This window comes from Stenella coeruleoalba, assembly GCF_951394435.1.
Source record: "Stenella coeruleoalba genome assembly, chromosome: 2".
Taxonomy (NCBI): domain Eukaryota; kingdom Metazoa; phylum Chordata; class Mammalia; order Artiodactyla; family Delphinidae; genus Stenella; species Stenella coeruleoalba.
In genome coordinates this window covers 116118917-116139213 of record NC_137147.1, presented here as the reverse complement: position 1 = coordinate 116139213, position 20297 = coordinate 116118917, and the positions used below count along the sequence as shown (strand labels likewise).

Genomic DNA, 20297 nt, shown 5'->3' with positions numbered 1-20297 from the left:
CTGCTTCCTTCCAGAAACCCATTCCAAGGGACAGGGCAAAACCTCATACCTGGATCCTAAATGAGAGAGAGAGTTCTTCGGAGGCCTTTGCACGCCCTACCTCCTTGAGAATGTCTTTATCTGTCTGCTCTGGTCCTTAAGGATTCTCTCCTCTCCGAATTCCCATCACTGTCATGTCTCCATTTCTTAATAATAGTGCCTGGATGTAGAGTGTATTGCAGAGTTCTTTTTAGTATATAGAGGCTTGCTTTTCCTCAATCCAGATTGTAGATTTATTGTGTACAGGGCTTCCTTGGATCTCTCCACAGGGTCTCCTAGGGTACAGGGCTCCATACGAGACCCTGGATCGATACTCTTTGATCAAGTGTGAAACCTACAAGTCATTAGCTACCTGAAGCCTAGACGGTGCTGAGGGCTCAGGCTCAAGGCAGCTGTTTGTTTTGAAAAGGTGGGAGACTTGTTTTGAGGAATTGTCATCTAACATCAGGGTCACCCATTGGCTGGCCTTCCTCTTTTGATGATCTTTGTATAATGTGGTGATGTGGCATGCCAGGGGAGATCTTTGGGGTTTTTCCCTCTTCAGAGAAACTGGCACTGACAGCTCCTCCCTCCTTCCCCACATCCCATCTGTGCCCCCGCCAAAAGGCTGGAGAAGGGGGTGAGAGGTCACCATTTTGCAGGGAGAAGTGATGTCTACAAAGAGTGACATTGACTGGTTTTCAGTCCCAATGTTAAGGGAATGGGGTCCCCAAAGCAATTGCTGGTAAAATTTGCAGTTACATTAAGAAGGGGAGGCTGACATCTTGCACACGGGGTGCCAGGGCTTGCAGCCGTGTCCTGCCGCTATCAGAGCATGCTGGGGAGAGGTGAGGGAGTACACTGGCGAGATGGGCCGGGGAGGAGGGAGGCAACGACAGACCTTGGAACCAATCTGTTACAGAGAGCTGGGGATGATGGCCCTGCTCCTACCCCAGGCCTGAGCTCAGGTGAGGTGGTAGGCTGAGGGTTTCCTAGGGAGTCACAGAGCCCAGGGGAGCTCCTGGGATGGGCTCCTTCTTTAGTTGGGCTTCCTGGGGCTTGTCTGCTTCCACACCAGTACTTTTCAGAAGGGGTTGGGGCAGCAATGACAGCCAGCGATGGCAGCAAGCTTAGCCACGGGCAGTCTGGTAAGCAAACCACCCTGGATCCGAGTTTGGGCAGAGAAGAGGAAGGCAGTTGCGGGGAGAGAGCAGAACAAGCTTCCCCTCGCTCCAGGCCCCCCAGAGGCACAGGTCCATCTGGCCTGCCCTTGTTGGGGAGGGCTTGAATGGAAGATGTGTCAGGAGTTCTCAAATGGCCAGGACCAGGGCTTAAGGAGTGAAGCGAAGCTATTTTAATAAGTAAAAATGACTCAAAAAATTAAGGAATTGACTGATTAAGTCATTTCAGGAGCAGTACACAGCAGAAAAGAGGGTTTCCAAAAAGCAAAGTGGTAGCAAATATTGGTAAATGGAAGCTGGTTTGTATTTAAATGGCTGAGGACGAGACTTCTCAATGAAACTCATCACTTCTTGAGCCCCACCAGGGACAGATGATGGGCTGTGCGTACACTGAATTCTCACGATGTCTCTGCCAAGGGGGCTGAAACCTTCCCATCTCAGAGCCACACGTAGCCGAAGTTCAGAGTGGTGACGTGACATGCTAACCTGGCAAGGTTAGTAAGCAGCTGAGCTGAGATGCAGACCTGTTACCTGCTCTTTCCACCAAGCCATCCTGCCTTCCTACTGCCCCCAGCTGTAGAGGGCCTACTATGTGCAGAGGACCTCACAGGGTCCTGTCTGTACTAACTGAAAATCACAGCCTTGCTTTAAACATAACATACATCAGTTTGAAATATGGAATGGATGCAGGAACAGCAATCACCTCCCGCAGCACTCACATTCCCAAGAGTTGTAGGATGCCGTGAAGGACAGGGTGGGACCAAGTCGGACTGAGGGCCTCCAAGTGTTTTTAAGCCCTGTCCTCACCCACATGGTCTGAATTCTGTATCTCTCCTCCCTGCCTCAGTCATGCTTTCAGGATTGATCTGCTGATACCATCTGAGGAAATGATTGACTTCTTCTTCAAGGGTCATGTTCACAGAGACAGTTGCCATTTAAATAAAATCTCACCTCCAGTGTCCTGCTCAAGACATACATCTCCCCAATGTTCATTACAATACTATTTATAATAGCCAAGATGTGGAAGCAACCTAAGTGTCCATCAACAGACGAATGGATAAAGAAGATGTAGTATACATAAACAATGGAATATCAGTCACCCATAAAAAAAGAATGAAATAATGCCATTTTCAGCAACATGGATGGACCTAGAGATTATCATACTAAGTGAAGTAAGCCAGTAAGCCAGACAGAGAAAGACAAATATCATATGATATTGCTTATATGTGGAATCTAAAAAAAAAAAAAAGAAAAAAGATACAAAGAAACTTATTTACAAAATAGAAATAGACCTAGAGACATAGAAAACAAACTTATGGTTACCAAACGGGAAAGGGAGGGGAGGGATAAATTAGGAGTTTGGGATTAATAGTTACATACTACTATATATAAAATAGATAAATAAGGACCTACTGTATAGCACAGGGAACTATACTTAATATTTTGTAACAACCTATAAGGGAAAAGAATCTGAAAAATATATATATATATAACTGAATCTCTTTGCTGTACACCTGAAACTAACACATTGTAAATCAACTACACTTCGATAAACAAAGTCAAAAAAAAAAAGGCATATTGTCTCCCTTTCTAGCATTGCATTGTAATGCCTAATTATTTGCATTGAACTTAAAGAGCTAGGCAATGATTATTTTAGAAACAACAGAAGGAACAGCCATTTTCTTTGGGCTCTTTTCTTTTTTGTTTTTGTATTTTCTTTTTACCTATATCAAGCACTGATTTTACTATGAAAATTTAGTTGCCTTCCTACAGAATAATTCCCCAAAGAAATGGAAGGATCAGCATGGGAGCAAGTTAAGCTTCCGGGGTAAGAAAGGAGCCTGTTGCTAAGCTGGGGGTGTAAAGCCTGAGGACAGGGGTTCCCACCTCCTTTTCACTGGGAGATGTTTCAGTTGCTCCTGGGGATTGTGGGCAAGTTCTCAGTGACAGGTGATGGAGAGAGCCTCACAGGAGAATGTCTCCTTTCCAAAGGAGGCTGCTGGCTTCGGCCATGTCATGTTTCAGTCCCTGAGCCTGTTTTTTTTATATTGCTGGTCAACTGAACTCATGCATTTATTACCCTGCCTTTGTGTTCCAGGTTGATTGTCTTCTTTATTTCACCCCTTAATTACCTTAGGAGGAAGTGGGAAGTGAGATTGCCCATTGAAACACTCTTGAAGATCTGCAAAGCTCTCCTTTGGGGATCTGATAACTACGTGTTTATGCATTTTATACATGGGAACACTAGAACTCAGAAAGGTTAAGACATTTTTAAAGATGCTTTCTGGAAAGCAAAAGCTAGTCTCTGCCCTCTGCATTAATTAGACATTTCTCTGCACAGTTATGGTAACAGTGCTATAGCAGGAGTTCCTGAAGTAACAAAGCCTGAAAAGAAAAAAAAAAAAGGGCAGCTCTTTGTAAAGTGGATGTGATCATGGTGGTTCTGAATCCACATTCAAGGCCACAGAAACAGCTTGTTTTAATTTCAGTTGTGCCAAATGTTTGGGTGCATGACTAACCCTTTCACAAAGACTGAGAAAAGGGTCAAGTTGGATTTTCAGATCTAGATCAAGATGGACCAAATATATACGTAGTTGAAAGCCCCAGTGGCCCATGGTAGTTGATAGGACATCTGGAGGAAATGGCATTTGGATTAATCTAAGCAGTCTATTCTCCCTGAGTTGGTTGAACAACCTGTGCACACAGCTCTCTCACGGACCTGCTTAGATATTGAAGGATGAATCTCTTGATCCCCCAAAATAAGTAAGACATCTTTGTGAAGTTCAGATAAAATAGATGGGAGTGTAAGTTTTCCATAAATTGACTGCCTTTACAGTGGAAAATATAGCAAAAGAAAAGAAATTGGACTGTAGGTGAAAAACAAATGTGAGATTTTGGACTGAGAGCATGGATGCCATAAGCAACACCCTCCCCTTCTTCCTTCTTCCGCCTCCAACTGAATTTCCAGTGCAAATGAAGCTCAGCTTCCGTGAGGAATCACTAACCACTTTTTCAGCTGTTTCAGCATCTTTTCACATCATGATGGAAAACGTTGAAATTGCATTTTCTTGGGATTTTTATGCTGGAGAGAATAAATCATGTTGTTTTGTTGCAAAAAAGAAACAATCCCATAAATAATAGGGTCAGGCTGAAAAGAAGTCCTCGAGACACCAATGGGCCAGGTAATAGGGCCTCAGAGAAGGTAACTCACCCAAGCATACTCTTTTCTGAGTCCATGGATCCCAGAGTGAAAATATCAGGCAGGGCTGAGGGAGGGTGAAGTCTTCAAGGAATATTAGCTTGACAAGCGTTGATTTCAGGTGAGCTCAACTGCAAACGATGGGGCTGTAGGAGGGCAAGATCCAGGCTGTAAGGGGATCTGAGAACATAGGTCAGTTCTCAGGGTTAGCCCCACATGAGGACTGGGGCCATGCTGGGTCTTCTGTTCAGATGACAGAGAGTGAGCATTAGCTCCCGGAGCTCCTGTCTGGCCAGGGATGTAATGACTGTAGTGAGGACTCTCAGATGCACACCAGCGGCAGGCATCAACTTGACTGTCCATAGGAGGTAGGAGTCCTGTCAGTGGATTAAGGATGTAGTGGAGAAGCTGGCCAATTAGGAAGCAGCCTCACAATGGCAGCCTAACAATGACTGGGAAGGCAATGGAGCTCCAGCCAGGCAGTGAGGCTTGTGGGAGGGTCTATGGACCTAGAGAAGGGAAGGCAAATGCTGCCCTTGCCTCAGAGGGGTGGGACTAAAGTCAAAGCCCCAGAGGTTGATGATTCTGAGGTTGTTTGTTCATCATTCATTCATTCAATTATACAATGAACATCCACCAAATGTCACACACTATTCTAGGCACTGTATCCCAAGAGGAAGCCGTTACCTGCTCTCCCAGGGTTTACGGACAATGGGAGAACCAGAGAGGAAAACCAGATGGTGACATTACAGTACTATGGAATGTATCAGTAGGAACCATGACAGTGTTGTGGACCATCTAATTCCAGCCAGAGGCTGGGAAGCAATGAACAAGTACCATTTCTCCGTGCTCATTCTCTGTGAGACATGGTGCTTCCTTCACGCTGGATTGCATTGAAGCCTTACCACAATTGTGTAAAGCAGGCGACAGTATTCCCATTTTACAGATGATGAAACTGGGGCTCAGAGGAGTCAGATCACTTCCCCAATACCACACCAGTAAGCGAGTGCTGGGATGAGGATTTGAACCCAGGTCTGTTTCGGCTCCAAAGACTGTGCTCTTTTGAACTATTCAAAGCCCGTAAATATAGAACACACACAGCCAGAAACACTCTCCTCAAGAGTCTTTGAGGATTGTCCTACCCAAGACACAAGAGAGAAAGATAATAGAGATTACAGCGTGAGACTGAGCAAGAATTAAAATAGTGCTTTTAATATAATTCTCAGCAAACGTACAGTATGTACTTTACATCACATATTTCTAGACTGCTCATCTGGAAAATAGAAGCTGCAAAAATACAGAATACCACACTCAAAATCTATTGAGTATGTGCTTTTTTCCCCCCTCTGTTCTAGGAAACAGGGTAATTTTTACCCCCTCCTTTTAAAATCCAGACTTAGCTGCTTTTGGAAGAACTGTTGGAGCCCTCGGTCAGAGAAGCATTCCCAAGAGGGAGTTTTCTAAAGCATGTCAGCAGACCATCCCCACAGAAGCCAAAGGAGGGAATGGGCAGAAGGAAATTTGCACATCTGGTCAATATTACTCTTTAGTGATCCAGGAAAATGCCTACTCCAAGGGTTTGGAGGACTCCTGGCCACAGACACCTGCTTAGTCCTCGTCACAGGCCTGTGCTTGGGGCCTCAAAGGACCACGTACTGGCCGGAGAGTCCTCACAGGGACCCTTGGGTTCTCAGGCAGGGCAGAGCACGCTAAGTCAGGCCCGCGAGGTCTGTGGGCGGTGGCGGGCTGTTCTGTGCAGGACGAGGGCCAGGCCCTCAGCTTCTCACAAAGGAGTCTTCTGAAGGTGACTGTGACTCGGGACAGGTTTTCTCAGTCTCAATGTCTTGGTACTCTGTGCCTAAAGGGGGAGGGGGGAAGAGAGCCAAGAGGAAAAAGAGATCGGTCTTTTCTGGTTTTCCTACTTATTTTTTAGGCTTATATAACAGCATCCTGGCCTTCCAGTGGAATGGATAAGAGCAGGAAGTCATGTCAATAAAACGCTACATTTTGCTCCACGTCACCCCAAGGAACCAGACTCCAAGCCCGAAGACCTTTATGTAGGCCAAATTTTTCTGAGAAGCGCATATCTATACATGTCTGTACCAACACCTACGTGGATGTTTACTCTATGGGAAGGAATAAGCTGCATCCCCGTCATCAACTTATCTTCATCCTCGTAAGTCACCACTGACAGACACTGTCACTGCAATCTCTGTTGAACAGGTGGCTGTGTACCAGAGAGAACCTCCTGGCATTCTAACGTCATGCTTTCTCCTCCAGCATTTGGGACCAGTTTGCTTCTCATTCAGCCACAGAGGGTCACCACATGCTGAGTGAAAGAATCTCCTCGTTGGAGCAAGGTTTTTAAGCCTCCACAACACTTCTGAAATAGATGCTGAGGCTTCATTTAAAAGGCACGAAAAACCCAGCTTCGTCCCTGTGATGACTTACAAGTTGTGTAGGTCTCCATGACCGTGACATGCAGCTTTCCTGTTCGATGATAGCCAGAGCGGTACCATGGAAATCCCCACTCATTTCCTTGTCCTCTCTAGACTCTGACCCGGTAGTACAAAAGGTGACAATGTGGAAATGTCAGTCCTTTCCTCAGGATTTTGCAGCTGAGACCTGGCTTATAGGAGATGCAGCTCACATGTTCTGGACAGTTTGGAGAATCCTTCTCAACTTTCACAAGGTTCAAGTTCTTTTAGTCTTGGGGGCTCTGTTAGAAGCCATGGGGGCAGGGAGTTGGGGAAGGTGGGACAGAAGTGAGAGAGACGGGGTTGGTCCTTGTGTGCAGAATGAATCAGGCAGAGAATGATGGGGAGATGGTCAACTTCTGCTGATGTGGCTAAGGTGGAAAAAGGAAGGAGGAGTGTTTCTAAAGGTCTCCAGTGTTTACTGAAGGAAAGAAAGTTCTTCTCATTTTAGATCTCTGTGCCGGTAGGCAAAGTTTGGCAGAGGTTTTCACTGCCAGCTCTTGCCTCATTTCTCTATGGAATTATAGACTTTTGTAGGGGTTTCTGACAGTAGATGCCTTCCTGGTTTCATCAAAGCTTCCTGAGGAGCCAGCCAGATCTGCGTTCTCACTTTGGTGGCGTTCGTGGTGTCATGGAGAGAGCACTGGTTCAGGAGTCAGACAGACCCGACATTGGCTCCTGGTGACTTTCTAACTAGCTGTGTGACCTTGGGAAGCTTTGGTTTACTGAGCCTTAGTTTTCTGATCTGTAAAGTGGAAACAATGACACTTACCTCATAGGGCAGGTGTGAGAAAGCTGCTGAGAATATTACCTGGGATCAGGCCTTAGGGCCCCTGGCACGTGGGTAGCAGCCTCATAATAAGCATGAGCTTCCAGCCCCTTTCCTCCTGTAAAGGGCTGGGCTAGAGCACAACTGATGTGTTAGCTGGGTTCCTCTTATAATGAAACGTCCTACGTTGCATACTTCCACTTCATTTTATGGTCTTCGATTATAAAATCCAACAGTCTTGACAAACCCATCTCCACGAGAGTTACCTTCTATTAAGTTAGCATAAATTTAAGAGGAACATTATTTTCTGGGATGTAATGGGCTGGTAAAATCTCAGCCTACAGGATGTTAAACCTCCAGAAAATTTACTATGGTTGTTCCATCTGCTCCCAGTAAGAGAACATAATCACTTTACCTGACAGAAAAATATTCAGAATCGGTGCTAATCATCAATTACTGATTGTTGGCCTGAGTCGTTAATACAAAAATCAAAACATCTAGAAACTCTGTTCCTAAAAGTCTAGTATTTGATAATAGAGCAAGACATATCTCCAACCAGTGACCAGCATCGGTGTGTCTGAGGCCCTGGGCTGGAGCCGAGCTCCTGAGGTTGATGCTGAGGACTGCAGGGGTGCCAGGTGGGAGGGGTGTCCGGGGTCTCTCCCACTGGAGCTGATGACCAGTGCTGAGGACTGTCTCCCTGGTATTTCAGCACTTTGAAATTGCATTTCAAAATGCATTAGAGTGGAGGCATCATCTCCTGTTTCCTCTTACCTGCCTGCTTCTGGTAGAACATCCCAAATAAGTTATCACTGGGCTCTGTGGTTAAGACTGGGAACAACACAGGAAGAGCAGATGTCCCCAGAATACAGCTGTTGCCATGTCCCCGTTGTTATGATAGGGGGCATGCGAGAGCGTCGGGGGCATCCACAGTCCATTTGAGTTGGAGTCTTCTGAATAGGACATCCCTACAGGTGGGAAGGGTCTCTCATTTCCTGCCCAGGATGGAGGGAGTACCCATAAAGGCAAAGAACACGAGCTGTGGATTTGTTGACCTGGGTTTGAAACTCGGCTTTGTGACCTTGAGCCAATTCTGGAAGCTTTCCCAGACTCATTTTCCTTTTGTGTAAACTGAAGTTTAATAACTGCTTCTGCCTCACAGGGCTATGGTTGAGATTAAACGAGCTAATACATGTGATAAGCTGGTTCATACTAAGTGCTTGGCAAATGTCAGCTACTATTATTATTAGTTATTATTCATGCTTACCAATGATTCCACTGGGCATATCTACTAGCTTTCTAGTGCCAAGGTTTCGTCTTGGAGGGAAGAAACTTGAGACACTATTCAGTATCTGGATTCAATCTCCTCTGTCTTGTTCCTGCATTTTCCCCTCCCATGTCCACTTCCATCACTTAAGAAAAACAGATGATTACTCTGGTAGAGCTAGGAAGTGGGTGTCAGGGCTGGAAGAGACTGTAGATTGTATAGTTCCAATTCCCCTCGTTACACAGGAGAAAGATAATGTTGCCTTCATTGCAAACCCTGACGACAATGGGATACTTACCTCTTTCTTGGAAAATGGGATACCTGAATTAGATTTTTAAGGCTGAAGGACCCTTCCAATCCATCACTCAGCCCAGGCTACAGTGGCCTCTGCTGCTACAGTCCATCAGACTGTATGCCATGCTGCTTCAGACCTCGTTGTTTTCCAGAACAGAGATCAGCATGCTACAGCCCTCCCTCAGCCAAACCCAGAGACTGCCTGTCTTTGTAAATAAAGCTTTATTGGAGCACAGCCCACTCATTTGTTTACACATTGTCTCGGGCTGCTTCCCTGCTATGACAAAAGAGTAGTGGCCACAAAGACTCAATGATCCTCAAAGCCTAAAATGGTCACAACCTGGTCCTTTATGGAAGGTTTGTGAACTTGCTCTGCTGGTCCTGTCGATGGAGGGTCTCTTCCCCTGGCTCCCTGGCAGACATCCACTGCTCTTTGGTTCTTGTTTTCTAGACCACCGGCTCTCTGAAGCCTTCCTGATTCTTGATGCCATGATGCAGAACTTCCCAGCTCCCTGAAACAGCCCTCATTGCTCCCAGACACAGACAGACAGACAGACAGACCCTGGCTCTTAAAATGACTATTCTATTGCTTTTATTTGTGTTCAGGTCTGTTTCAATCATTAAACTTTGAGTTCTTGGAGGGTGGGACCATGTCTTCTCTACCTTTGTACCTGGTTCGGAGCCTGGCACACAGTCAACATTTTAATGAAGTCGTGAGTGAATAAACACATCACTGGAAATTATCAAGCTCATATAATGCTCCCCTAAATGGCACTAATCCTGCCAAGGAAAACTGTGCTACCATGTGGAGGGTCCCTGAGAAGCATGAGCTCTGTCCTTATCTCCATGGCAGTCACAGATTTCTAATGTGCTGGGGAATCCCGGCTTTTCTGAATTCCCCATTTCAGGCTTTTTAACTCATGTCCTCCCTGCCATGATAACCAAGCACTCTGAGGTCACCTACAAGCATGAGGGAGGGGAGACACAAGTGGGTGGCTGTGTGCAGACAGTGTAAATTCCCGTGTGATCCTAGCAACAGGCCCCGCAAGAGGCATCTGAACAATGTCTTTCTTGCATGTTCTGCCAGTTAAGAGATTCCTTTGTTTTACCAATTTATTCCTGAGTAACCATAATACCCCAGGGGGGCTAGGTCCAAAGGCTATCGGTAGGGCTGGTCACTCTCAGAGATTAAGTCCTCACAGCTGTGCAGAACTCAAGAATTTGAACTGAGTTGGGAGAGGTGAATAAGGAGGAAACAAGGAGGGAAGGGCAGAGAGGAGGAAAAGGACTCTGTTTATGCCTCAAATTAATTTCCAGGCTCAATTTAATTTCACTAGCACCCTCTCTTGGAAAATGTCGCACCTCTGAGGGATTTGATCTGGATTCTAACCGAAAGGGAGACACAGACCATGGCTCAAAGGAGGCTGTTGAGAGGCACTGACATGAGCTCAGTGGAGTAATTAAGCCCCTACTACGTGTCCGGCACCTTCTCCTGGACAGATACTCATTCTCCATCGAAACAGGTAAGAACAGCACAAGACAGCAAATATTCTGTTAGACTGAAAAACTGCTTGTCTGTTTTTCTCCCCTCATCCAAACCAAACCAAACATACAAACAACAAAACAATAGGGTGAACACCACCCAAACATACAAACAACAAAACAGTAGGGTGAACACCACCAAACAGGACAGAAGCTTACCCTGTCCTGTCCCTCTTTTCTTGATTGTATAATCAGCTGCATTGATTTCTACAGGTTGAACTTTATTGCTTCACGTTGCTCAGGAGTACATTCAGGACTCCCAAACAGGGCTTAGAACACAGGCCTGGTGGGCTTGACTGGGTGGAGGAGAAACCACACTTCCTATGACCTGAACAGCGGGCAGCAAGAAAAACAGCCTTGTAGGCTCATGCGGAACCAACAGCTGCTTCTCCTCAGAGGGTTTCCCTGTGAGTATATGTATGTTTCCATTTTACATGCTCCTCAGGAATGGCCTGCTTTGGAAGTGTGGAAGATAATCTATTAGCAACCACGGCAGAATCTTTTTCCTGAGAAATCTCCTCAGGAGTGGTGTGGCTATCATCCCAGGGACCAGCTGGCCGCCTTGAACAGAATATTTCTGTGGGTCACCTTGGGCCTGCGTGCAAGGCATGGGAAATGTTGCCACGCCCGAGCGAGGGGATGCTCTAGGTTATTATTGGAGATGGGGAAGTGGAATCAGGGATTTGAATGTAGAGACACCACTTAACCGAACTCTACAAATCATCACTAGGGGAAGCTATTCCACTGGAGGGTGGGGAGAAAGAAGCGATTTTTATGGAGAAGCACGTTCCTTCCTGCTCGGAAGACATTAGGAAGTCTGTCAAAGGATTCCTTAGAAGCTCTTGGTTTCCCCTTATTACTTTGCCTGTTAAGGGCTGCTAGCAAACTCCTTAGGGGACTCGTGAGCAGAAGCATCTCTGGCTCCTTCGTTAGCTGTGAGGAAAGCCCACATGCTGTGGCCTCCTGGAGTGGCAGTGTCCCTGGGGTGCCTGGGAGCTTCACAGCCTTCCTCTGTGGAGGCGTGAAGAAGGCAGCAAAGCTGCTGGGCTTCCCTGACAGCGCACAGCCTCAGCAGGAGGAAGACAGCAAACTCCGTCCCCCAGAGACAGAGACTCTAGAAAATGTGTTCACTTCATATGCAGGAATATTACTGGTAGAAACCTTTTTGGTCTATATGTAGGAGTTACAAAAACCTGTCGCAAGTTGCAGCAAAGAGAGCCTTTCCATCCATCCCTGGGCACCTTCCACTAAGGTGGTGGAGGGCTTTGTAGCAGAAGAGAGAGAACGTTAGCATTCACTTTCTAGGTTTATTCCGTCCCTTACATTTTTGTTTTCCATAAGTCCAATGAAGATCTCCCCAGGAAATCTTTCCATTTAAAATCCTGCTCAAAACCAAGCAAATAATCAAGGGGCCGGATTGGGAAGGGTATGTACAACGGTTCCTTGTAGCACAAAAGGAAAATTAAAGCTAGACTAGGTTTTCTGTTCTGGAGTATGGGAGAGAAATTAAAATTTTTAAAGGTGACAACAACACATGTTAGAGCCCTCTTACAAGAGGGGCCTTTAAATTTCGATCCAGTTGTTGATAAAACTGAGCCCTGGAGTTGTTTTCCTTTGTCATCCTAACCTCTTATTCAGTCTAAAATCTTAGGAAAAATAGCCAAAATGCAAAGAGTTTTCAAAAATCTTTTTTAAAAAACAAACAAAAACACAAATAGCCCCATGAAACACGAGGTTCTGCAGCCTCCGTGGGTGTGGACTGATTTGGGGGAGCTACACAATCATATACAAGAGGGCAGTGATCTATTAGCAATACATTTTCAAGACAAAACCAACCCAACACCTATACAGGATGGAATCACAGCCTCGGGAGCCACAGAGTGTACACAGTTTATGAATTGTTGGAGAACAATCCCACCTTTAACTAGTTAACATATTGATGAGCGTCCCCATTTTCAGGAACAAGGACAGACTCAAGCAAAACACAGGAGGAAGCTCTTCCAGAAGCATCCTGTCCCGGGATGCAGCAGATCACGGTGGCTCCGCACCGCGACACAAGCTTCTTTTGGGCATCCTTGCTCCGTGGGGCTTTTCTCTAGTTTGGGGCTGTAACTCAAACTGCCCCATTTACAGCATTTGTTAAAAATTCATCACAATGCCCCTCTCCCGCCGCCCCACTCTTTTCTTTCCTGATTCTCTTGTGGCCTTCTAGATGACCTGAAAATACGTGTCTGTCTGAGGTGAAAAAGCCAACCAACCAACCCATCCTTGGGGTCTTTCCAGGCCCAGGAGTGGCCTAGATCGAGGTCACTGCAATAGCATGAAAGGTGGGTTAACTGGACCCTGTGTGTGCATGTGCGCGTGCTCTCTCTCTCATAAGCTCTGCCCCTTCTGCAAACGCCCCACCAGGCCGAGTCAGCTGGATGCAAGAGGTTTTCCTGTGATTCTTACCCCAAACAACGGTAGGTTCGCTTCTAGCTGTTTGAGATTCAGCCACTTTCAAAACACATACAGACAAAGGCCTCTTAGTTCAAGACTGACCCTGAAGATATTAGACATTTTCAGGCAGTGAACGTGCAGTAGCTTCCAGGAGCTTGTGGGTCTGTTATCCCAGACATTACATGCTGCTCAAAGCTTGTGCTAGGGAACTGTTCTTTTTTCCGTCTCCTCTCCCCAGAAGCCCTGCACCCATACACACAACCCACAGCTGAGCGTGTCTCCGCTGCAGGTTGAAAAGAACACCTCTTGGCATGTGAAGCAGGCATATGAAAGGGCTTCCCGTGACAGTGATCACTGAATCATGGGGAATAAATGGAGAAGGCAAATTTGCAATTCATCACGTTATCCCCTGTTGCCTCAAATGTGATCCTTTTAAAGGCAGGGTGCATATACACTCTCTTTTTTAAGCTTTTTTTTTTTTTCTTTTAACACACTGCATATTCTTGTTTTCACAGACTATCCAAATGAGGATAAAATGATAAAAAAATTACAATAGATTAATTGCATCCCTTGAATAACATTATATTTTTGGTGCATTAAAAAAGGAGAAAAGTAAAAGCAACCAGCGTAATAAATTCGGCCTAGAGAACTGTGTTAGTGACTGAAGGGTTAACACAGATTTGAGAAGTAGTTAAAAATAGTATCAGAGGATTACACATACAACAGTTTGAAATTCATATGCATTGCATTTTTTTCCTTAAAAATGGCAAAATGTTTGGCAAATGTAAGCAAATGACTTGGACTAGGTTGGGTTTCACCGGCTCTGAGCAAAGTCAGTCATAGCCAGGCGAGGCCCACTGCTTCCTGAGGTCACTCTGCGGGGCTGGGGGACGCACCCCAATGGGAGGTGCTGCGGGGAAGGGGAGGTGCTGGCCCCCCCATGTCCGGCTCCCCCTGGGGCCCTCAGTCTTGAGAAATGGAAATGGAGCTGGTGAGAGGTGTCAATTACAGTCTCCAGCACAGATCACCCTTTAGCATCGCTGAGAGAACTCTGGGGCCTTGAACCACATGTGTAGACTGGGTGAGTCGTCCACACAGCGACCCATATTGCAAAAGTTAGAGAAGTGGGCCTCCACTCCTCCGACTTGGGTGCCCCTCCCCCCCCATGTGGGCGGGGAGGGTGGCATGGGGTGTGTCACTAGTGCTTATCCTGGCAAATGTTGTCAACTTGGGTTTTTTAGTAGACTTCTTTTTTTTAATATATATATATTTTTTTGTTTTGTATGTGTATATATATCCAGAAAGGTCCGTCCTCCAAGCCGGCCACCACTGTTCCCTGAATTTGGCAGTGCCTGTTGCTTGCAGCTGTCGGCATCCTGAAAAAACCATGAGGTGCCTTCAAAGAGTAGACTCTGAGCCCCAGGAGGTTGCATGTCAACCACGTGATCCCACGCTCTCCTTAGTTTGAATCCTGTCTGGCTCTGATTTTGAGAAAAAGGACAAAGGTGCTGTGTGTACATGTGTGTGTGTGTGTCTCTGTGTGTATTGAGTTTTTTTTTTTAACTTTTTTCTTTTTTTTCTTTTTTTAGGAAAAATGACCCTTGGATGACTAATACAGAGTTCAACCCTCCTTCAGTCACTATAAAACAGACTCCATGTTCTCACACCACTCATGATCTTCAAGGTTATAGATAAATTTTGTCCTATGTGTCTGGTTGGCGGGCACAGGGTCCCTCCCCAGATTGTCTAGGGTCAGAGTAGAGGCAAAGAACTCACTGGTGCTCAGCCCGCCCTCGTGGTTTTTGATGTATCGTTTATAGTTTTTCCTCAGGCACTGCCACGTGGTGGTGTAGAGGAGGAAGGCAAAGGACTTGAGCGCGATGGCGATGCTGACGTACAGGTATCTGTAGGCCACGTTGTCGTAGAGGACGCAGGCGCCTTGCTCCCCACAGAATGTGCTCCAGAACAGGCAGGTGGAGTCGATGCCGGCCCCGAAGATGAGTGGTGGGGGGATGAAGCCTGTCAGAGGGAAACGGACAGTTAATGTTTGGGCTCGAACGGCTGGTTCGATGGAGAGAAGGGCTCCCCTGTCCCCGTACGTATCTCTTCCGACAAGACCGCAGGGTTCGTGGACCACATTCAGTGGTTCTATAGCACAGTGGGGTAAAGACCCTGTCAGGAGGTCGAACTGCTTGGGTTCTAATCTCAGCTCTGCCTCTTCCTGCACAAGCCTGTGCAAGTTATTTAAGCCCTCTGTGCCTTAGTTTCCCCATCTGCAAGATGGGGTTAATAACATCAGTCCTTCTCAGATCACTGTGAAGCTTGGCTCATTGAATACATGGAAAGCATTTAGAACAGTGCGTGGCACAGAGTAAACACAAATGACATCCGGGATCATCACCCACTGAGAGTCTGAGAAGGAAGAGTCTTCCCTGAAGGGAGACATTCTTGGTGTCACTCAAAGCAGTGCACCCTTGTAGAGGAAACTGCTAAGAGGCATCATACTCTGCGTATCGCTCTTTTGCATGGAGCTTCTGAGGCTCTGTGGGCTCTTGAGAGGAGGGAGTTGGAACCAGAGGGGACCAGAGGTTGAAAATGAGTACACTACACCTTATGTGTGTGTATATATAATACACATACACACATATACATATGAAGGATGTGTTCTCATATATGTATATATACAAAGATATGTAAGTATACACGTGTGTATGGTTTAATAGCTGGAAAATATCTGCACACATGCTGACAACTTTCCTTCCCCTACATATTACCACTGGAACAGAATACTTTTCATTCTGAACCAGGAACCGGTTTTAAAACCTTCACAATAGATCATTTCATGCACCTACAATCAGTCATCGAAAAAGGCAGACGAGATGGAAACTATTCATCATCCTTAATTCAGTTCTCTGTTACTCTCTGCGTTCATGCGCCTGCTGCTACCCCCGAGCTCAAAGGTTATCAGGCCTGGCTGCACATTAAAATCCTCTGAGGTGTCCTACCCGAGACCAATTAAATCGGAATATTGGGTATGTGGCCTGGTCATCAGCATTGTTAAAATAAAACATTCCCAGGCGATTCTGCCCTGTTGGGGGAAAAATGTTTCATCTGTATTATGGGAAAGCAATGGATGGGCCATTAATACAAATTAATTGCTTCGGAAGAAACAGTGTCCCCAAGGCCAGAATATGGTACCAATCATCTTCGGTGAGAAGCAGGAAGTGATCCCTGGAAGCAGGTGGTGACAATTCCCATATCCCAGTGCCAAGGTACCCTGATACCCTGAGCATTCTTTTCAGCCCTGGACTGAGTTTCACTTTTGTATTAAGGAAAATCCCACTGACAATTTGATGAGATATCGACCTTTCCTTCAGAAAAATACATCTACCCACAAAATCGCATCCACATTTCAGGGGTTTCATGGACCCCTGAAGTCCATCCATGATCACCAGAATAAGAATGGCTCTGTTATACCCACAGCAGAGCCTCAGAGGGCAGCCTGGAAGAGGAGGGCTTAATGAAGGAAGCAGCACTTCCTTGGTTTGTTTTTTTAACTGAAGTCTAGTTGATTAACAACGTTATGTTAGTTTCAGGTGTACAGCAGTGATTCAATTATACATATCTATTCTTTTTCAGATTCTTTTCCATTATAGGTTATTACAAGATATTGAATACAGTTCCCACGCTATACGGTAGGTCCTTGTTGTTTATCTATTTTATATGTAGTAGTGTGAATCTGTTAATGCCAAACTCCTAATTTATCCCTTCCCTCCCTTTCCCCTTTGATAACCATAAGTTTGTTTTCTAGTCTATGTCTGTGAGTCTGTTTCCTTGTTTGTTTGGGTTTTTTTAACATCTTTATTGGAGTATAATCGCTTTACTTAGTTTCTGCTGTATAACAAAGTGAATCAGCTATATGTGTACATACATCCCCATATCTCCTCCCTCTTGCGTCTCCCTCCCTCCCACCCTCCCTATCCCACCCCTCTAGGGTGGTCACAAAGCACCGAGCTGATCTCCTTGTGCTATGTGGCTGCTCCCCACTAGCTACCTATTTTACGTTTGGTAGTGTATATATGTCCATGCCACTCTCTCACTTTGTCCCAGCTTACCCTTCCCCCTCCCCATGTCCTCAAGTCCATTCTCAACATCTGCGTCTTTATTCCTGTCCTGCCCCTAGGTTCATCCGAACCAGTTTTTCTTTTTCTTTCTTTTTACATTCCATACATATGTGTTAGAGTCTGTCATACAGTGTTTCCTTGGTTTTAATGACTGGCCTGGGATGGCATGGGGAGAGAACTGCATGATCCTATCAGTGCTGATGCGGTTGGCAGGGCTTCCTCCTGGGCCCAGGTGCCTCAGCACTTATCCTTAGCACTGTCCAACTCTGTCGCTTGTTACCCCAAAGAGAAACCGCCCCCCACCCCCAGGAAGAAATTTTCATTGAAACTGCAATTAAATCTCTCTGGCAGCTTGAGTTAATAAACTCCAGACTCAAATTCCCAATACAACCTGCTCCCTCTTTGCAGCTCCCAGGTCAGGTTGGTCTTGGTGGGTGGAAACTCACATTCCCAGCATTCTCTGCCCCAAAGGCTGCCCAGGTGTTTGAGACCTTTCTTACTAACCAGTGTGTCTTCTCCTGACCCCCAACAGATACCTTTCTTCATTTAACTGAAAAAGAGCCAACTGGAGGAACTGCCATGGCAACCACACTCCACATTACTTAAGTAAAGAAATGGCGATCTGGAGCCAGTTTAGATTGTGGATAGACGTGGGGATCAATGGGACAAATCTGGCCTGTTCCTGTGGCCCAGTGGGAGAATGCAGATCCATTCACTTGTCTATTTGTCAGAGTTTTACTAGGTTGTAATTGGCTCCCATGCTCCTCCCTCCTTTTCCTTCTGCCTCTCTTGTCCTAGCCCCACCCACCACCAGGCAATGGGAAGCCAAGACTATGACACCTCTGGTATAAGCTCTGCCAAGGGAAGGAACTGATGGTACAGGGCCGCTCGCTCCACAATGCCCGGGTGCCTGAAGAGTTGTATGCAAATCCAAGTTGGGCAAATCAGGTCATATTTCAAGCACATTGCAGGAAATGTACAGTATCATGGAACCATTCATTAATGCTTGCTTAAATTAAAAAAAAGAAAAACCCTCTATAGTGCCAATAGGTAACTCTTTCACATACCTGATCCGAGTGAGGATTTTTATAACATGGAGTTGTCTTAAAGTAGGGCATATTTCTATGTGCTAACGATGTCCGTTTTATCCTTGTCAAGCTTTACTATTGGATGACAAGGCCCTGGAAAGTATCAGAAAAAGTCTTCCAACAGAAATTAGAAAGCTAAGTGCCTAGCAAAGTGTTTCATGTTATACTCGATATTTTGGAGAGCACTTGTGGTCAAGATGAAAGACCCTCTCACTTAAGGAGCTGAAAGGTTGGGGTAAGTTACTTCTGGTGCCTCAGTTTCTTGATCTTTTAGGAAATAATATGGCCTGCCTGGTCAGACTCAAGGTGAGCACTCTGGTACAAATGAGGGGAGTGTTATGCAAGGGTCTGGCCCTTCCATGTGGCCAGAACTTTTGCTACCTTATTTATCTTGTACAGGGGACTTGGGGGTGATAGTTTAGAATAAACTCTGGAGTTTATTACGAGTCGTACCTCATAACCTTTGTGATAACCCTTTTACATTTCTGAACGGAGGAAATATTAGCTTTCTTTTCTGCCAAGTTCATCTTTTCCTCTTTGACTTAAAATGCTTTTCCAAAGGGGAGCTCTAGCTCTCAGGTCCTGAATTCCAGGTGTGCAGAGAATATTAGAGACGAAGCACTTGCTGGATCTCTTATTTAGAGGCATTTGCCATTCTAGAACTCATCTGATTAGTGACAGAAGGGAGGTAAGTTGGGTGAGGTGTATGTTAGTACCTACTTCTGCTGTTATGTCCTCAGTTACCTAAGGAAGAAGGAGGCAAGTGATGATAATGAAGTACTTCTTTAGAAACCGTGTGTTTTAAAAGAATGCTCTCCTCCCTGGAGCCCGCAGGAACCGTCCTCTCCCTTTTGAGCTCTTTTCTTCCTAATGTTTCCTTGGGAGAAACTCACAGATGAAGTAGGCATTAACTAAGGTCCCATCACAGGGACACTGGGAACCCACCATATGTTGGGGAGGGTATCTGGAAAGCTCAAAGCTGTTACTGGCTATTACAGAGAATATTAAAAGGATTAAATCTTACTTCCTATTACACTCAGGCCCAAATTGCAGCTATATTTCAATGCGAAAATTGCAGTGCCGCTTAAGGAAATTGTCTCTGTTTTCCTGAAATCTATTAACAAAGATTAAACCTCGGTGTCTTGTATCTTGGTTACTTAATTCACTCTCTGGGTTGAAAAGGCCAGGCCTATTTATATTCTTTGGTCTAAACTTAAAAGGTGAACAAAGGCTTTTGTAAGAAAAATAAATTCACATTCCTTTATGGGACAAGATGGAAGCTGCAAATTACTCTTGCATTTACATTTCAAAAGATATCCATTCCTCTCCCAGCTTACCTGCCAAGACCTGAATTCACCACGGAATCTCTATTCAACCTGATGGAATTACTGTTACCTCGAGCACAAGCTAGAAAGGGATGTCAAAGTATGTTCTCCTGAAAGGGTTAATGAGTTTCTCTGTTTCAGCAATGCCAAGAAAGAGACTGGACTGTCAACATCGTCCAGCATTGTCCACGGGCACCTGACATTCCCTTTTCTTAAATCTGAGAGGTTGGGAGGAGCTACTCTATTCTCATTTCATTCCTGGCTGCCTTGTTAAACTCACTGAGGCTCAAAGACCTTAAATAACCTGCCAAAGGCCTCATGACCAGTAATGGCAGAGCTGGACTCAAGCCCGGGCATGCCTGACTGCAGTGGGGTCCATGGCAAGTATCCGATATCACCTTGGAACAGGCCAGGATGTGGATCGTGGGTGGTTCAGGTCCTTCAGGAGGTCAGATAAATCACTGGTGCTTAGTAAATGTTTGCTGAATAAACAACTAAATGCAGAGGTGAGTGGAAAGGGTCTCCCGCACATTCCAGACCCTATATCCTGCGCCCCACCATCCCATGGCTGGGG

General features: G+C 45.7%; 1 protein-coding gene across 2 annotated transcripts in view; it reads right to left on the bottom strand.

Annotated features, from left to right (window-relative positions):
* Positions 1-6173: 6173 nt before the first annotated feature.
* The window catches only part of SLCO3A1 (solute carrier organic anion transporter family member 3A1), a gene marked incomplete at its 3' end in the record, with an annotated part of 316397 nt that continues 302273 nt past the window's right edge, over positions 6174-20297 (bottom strand). Inside the window, exons 10-11 of one of the 2 annotated variants that reach the window (XM_079915152.1) lie at positions 14963-15205; positions 6174-6256 (exon numbers count right to left, since the gene is read on the bottom strand). In XM_079915152.1, the coding sequence (XP_079771278.1) occupies positions 6174-6256; positions 14963-15205 (326 nt within the window). Of the gene's footprint in view, positions 6257-11833; positions 15206-20297 lie in introns of those variants that run through there. The other variant, XM_079915151.1, reaches the window with a different exon arrangement.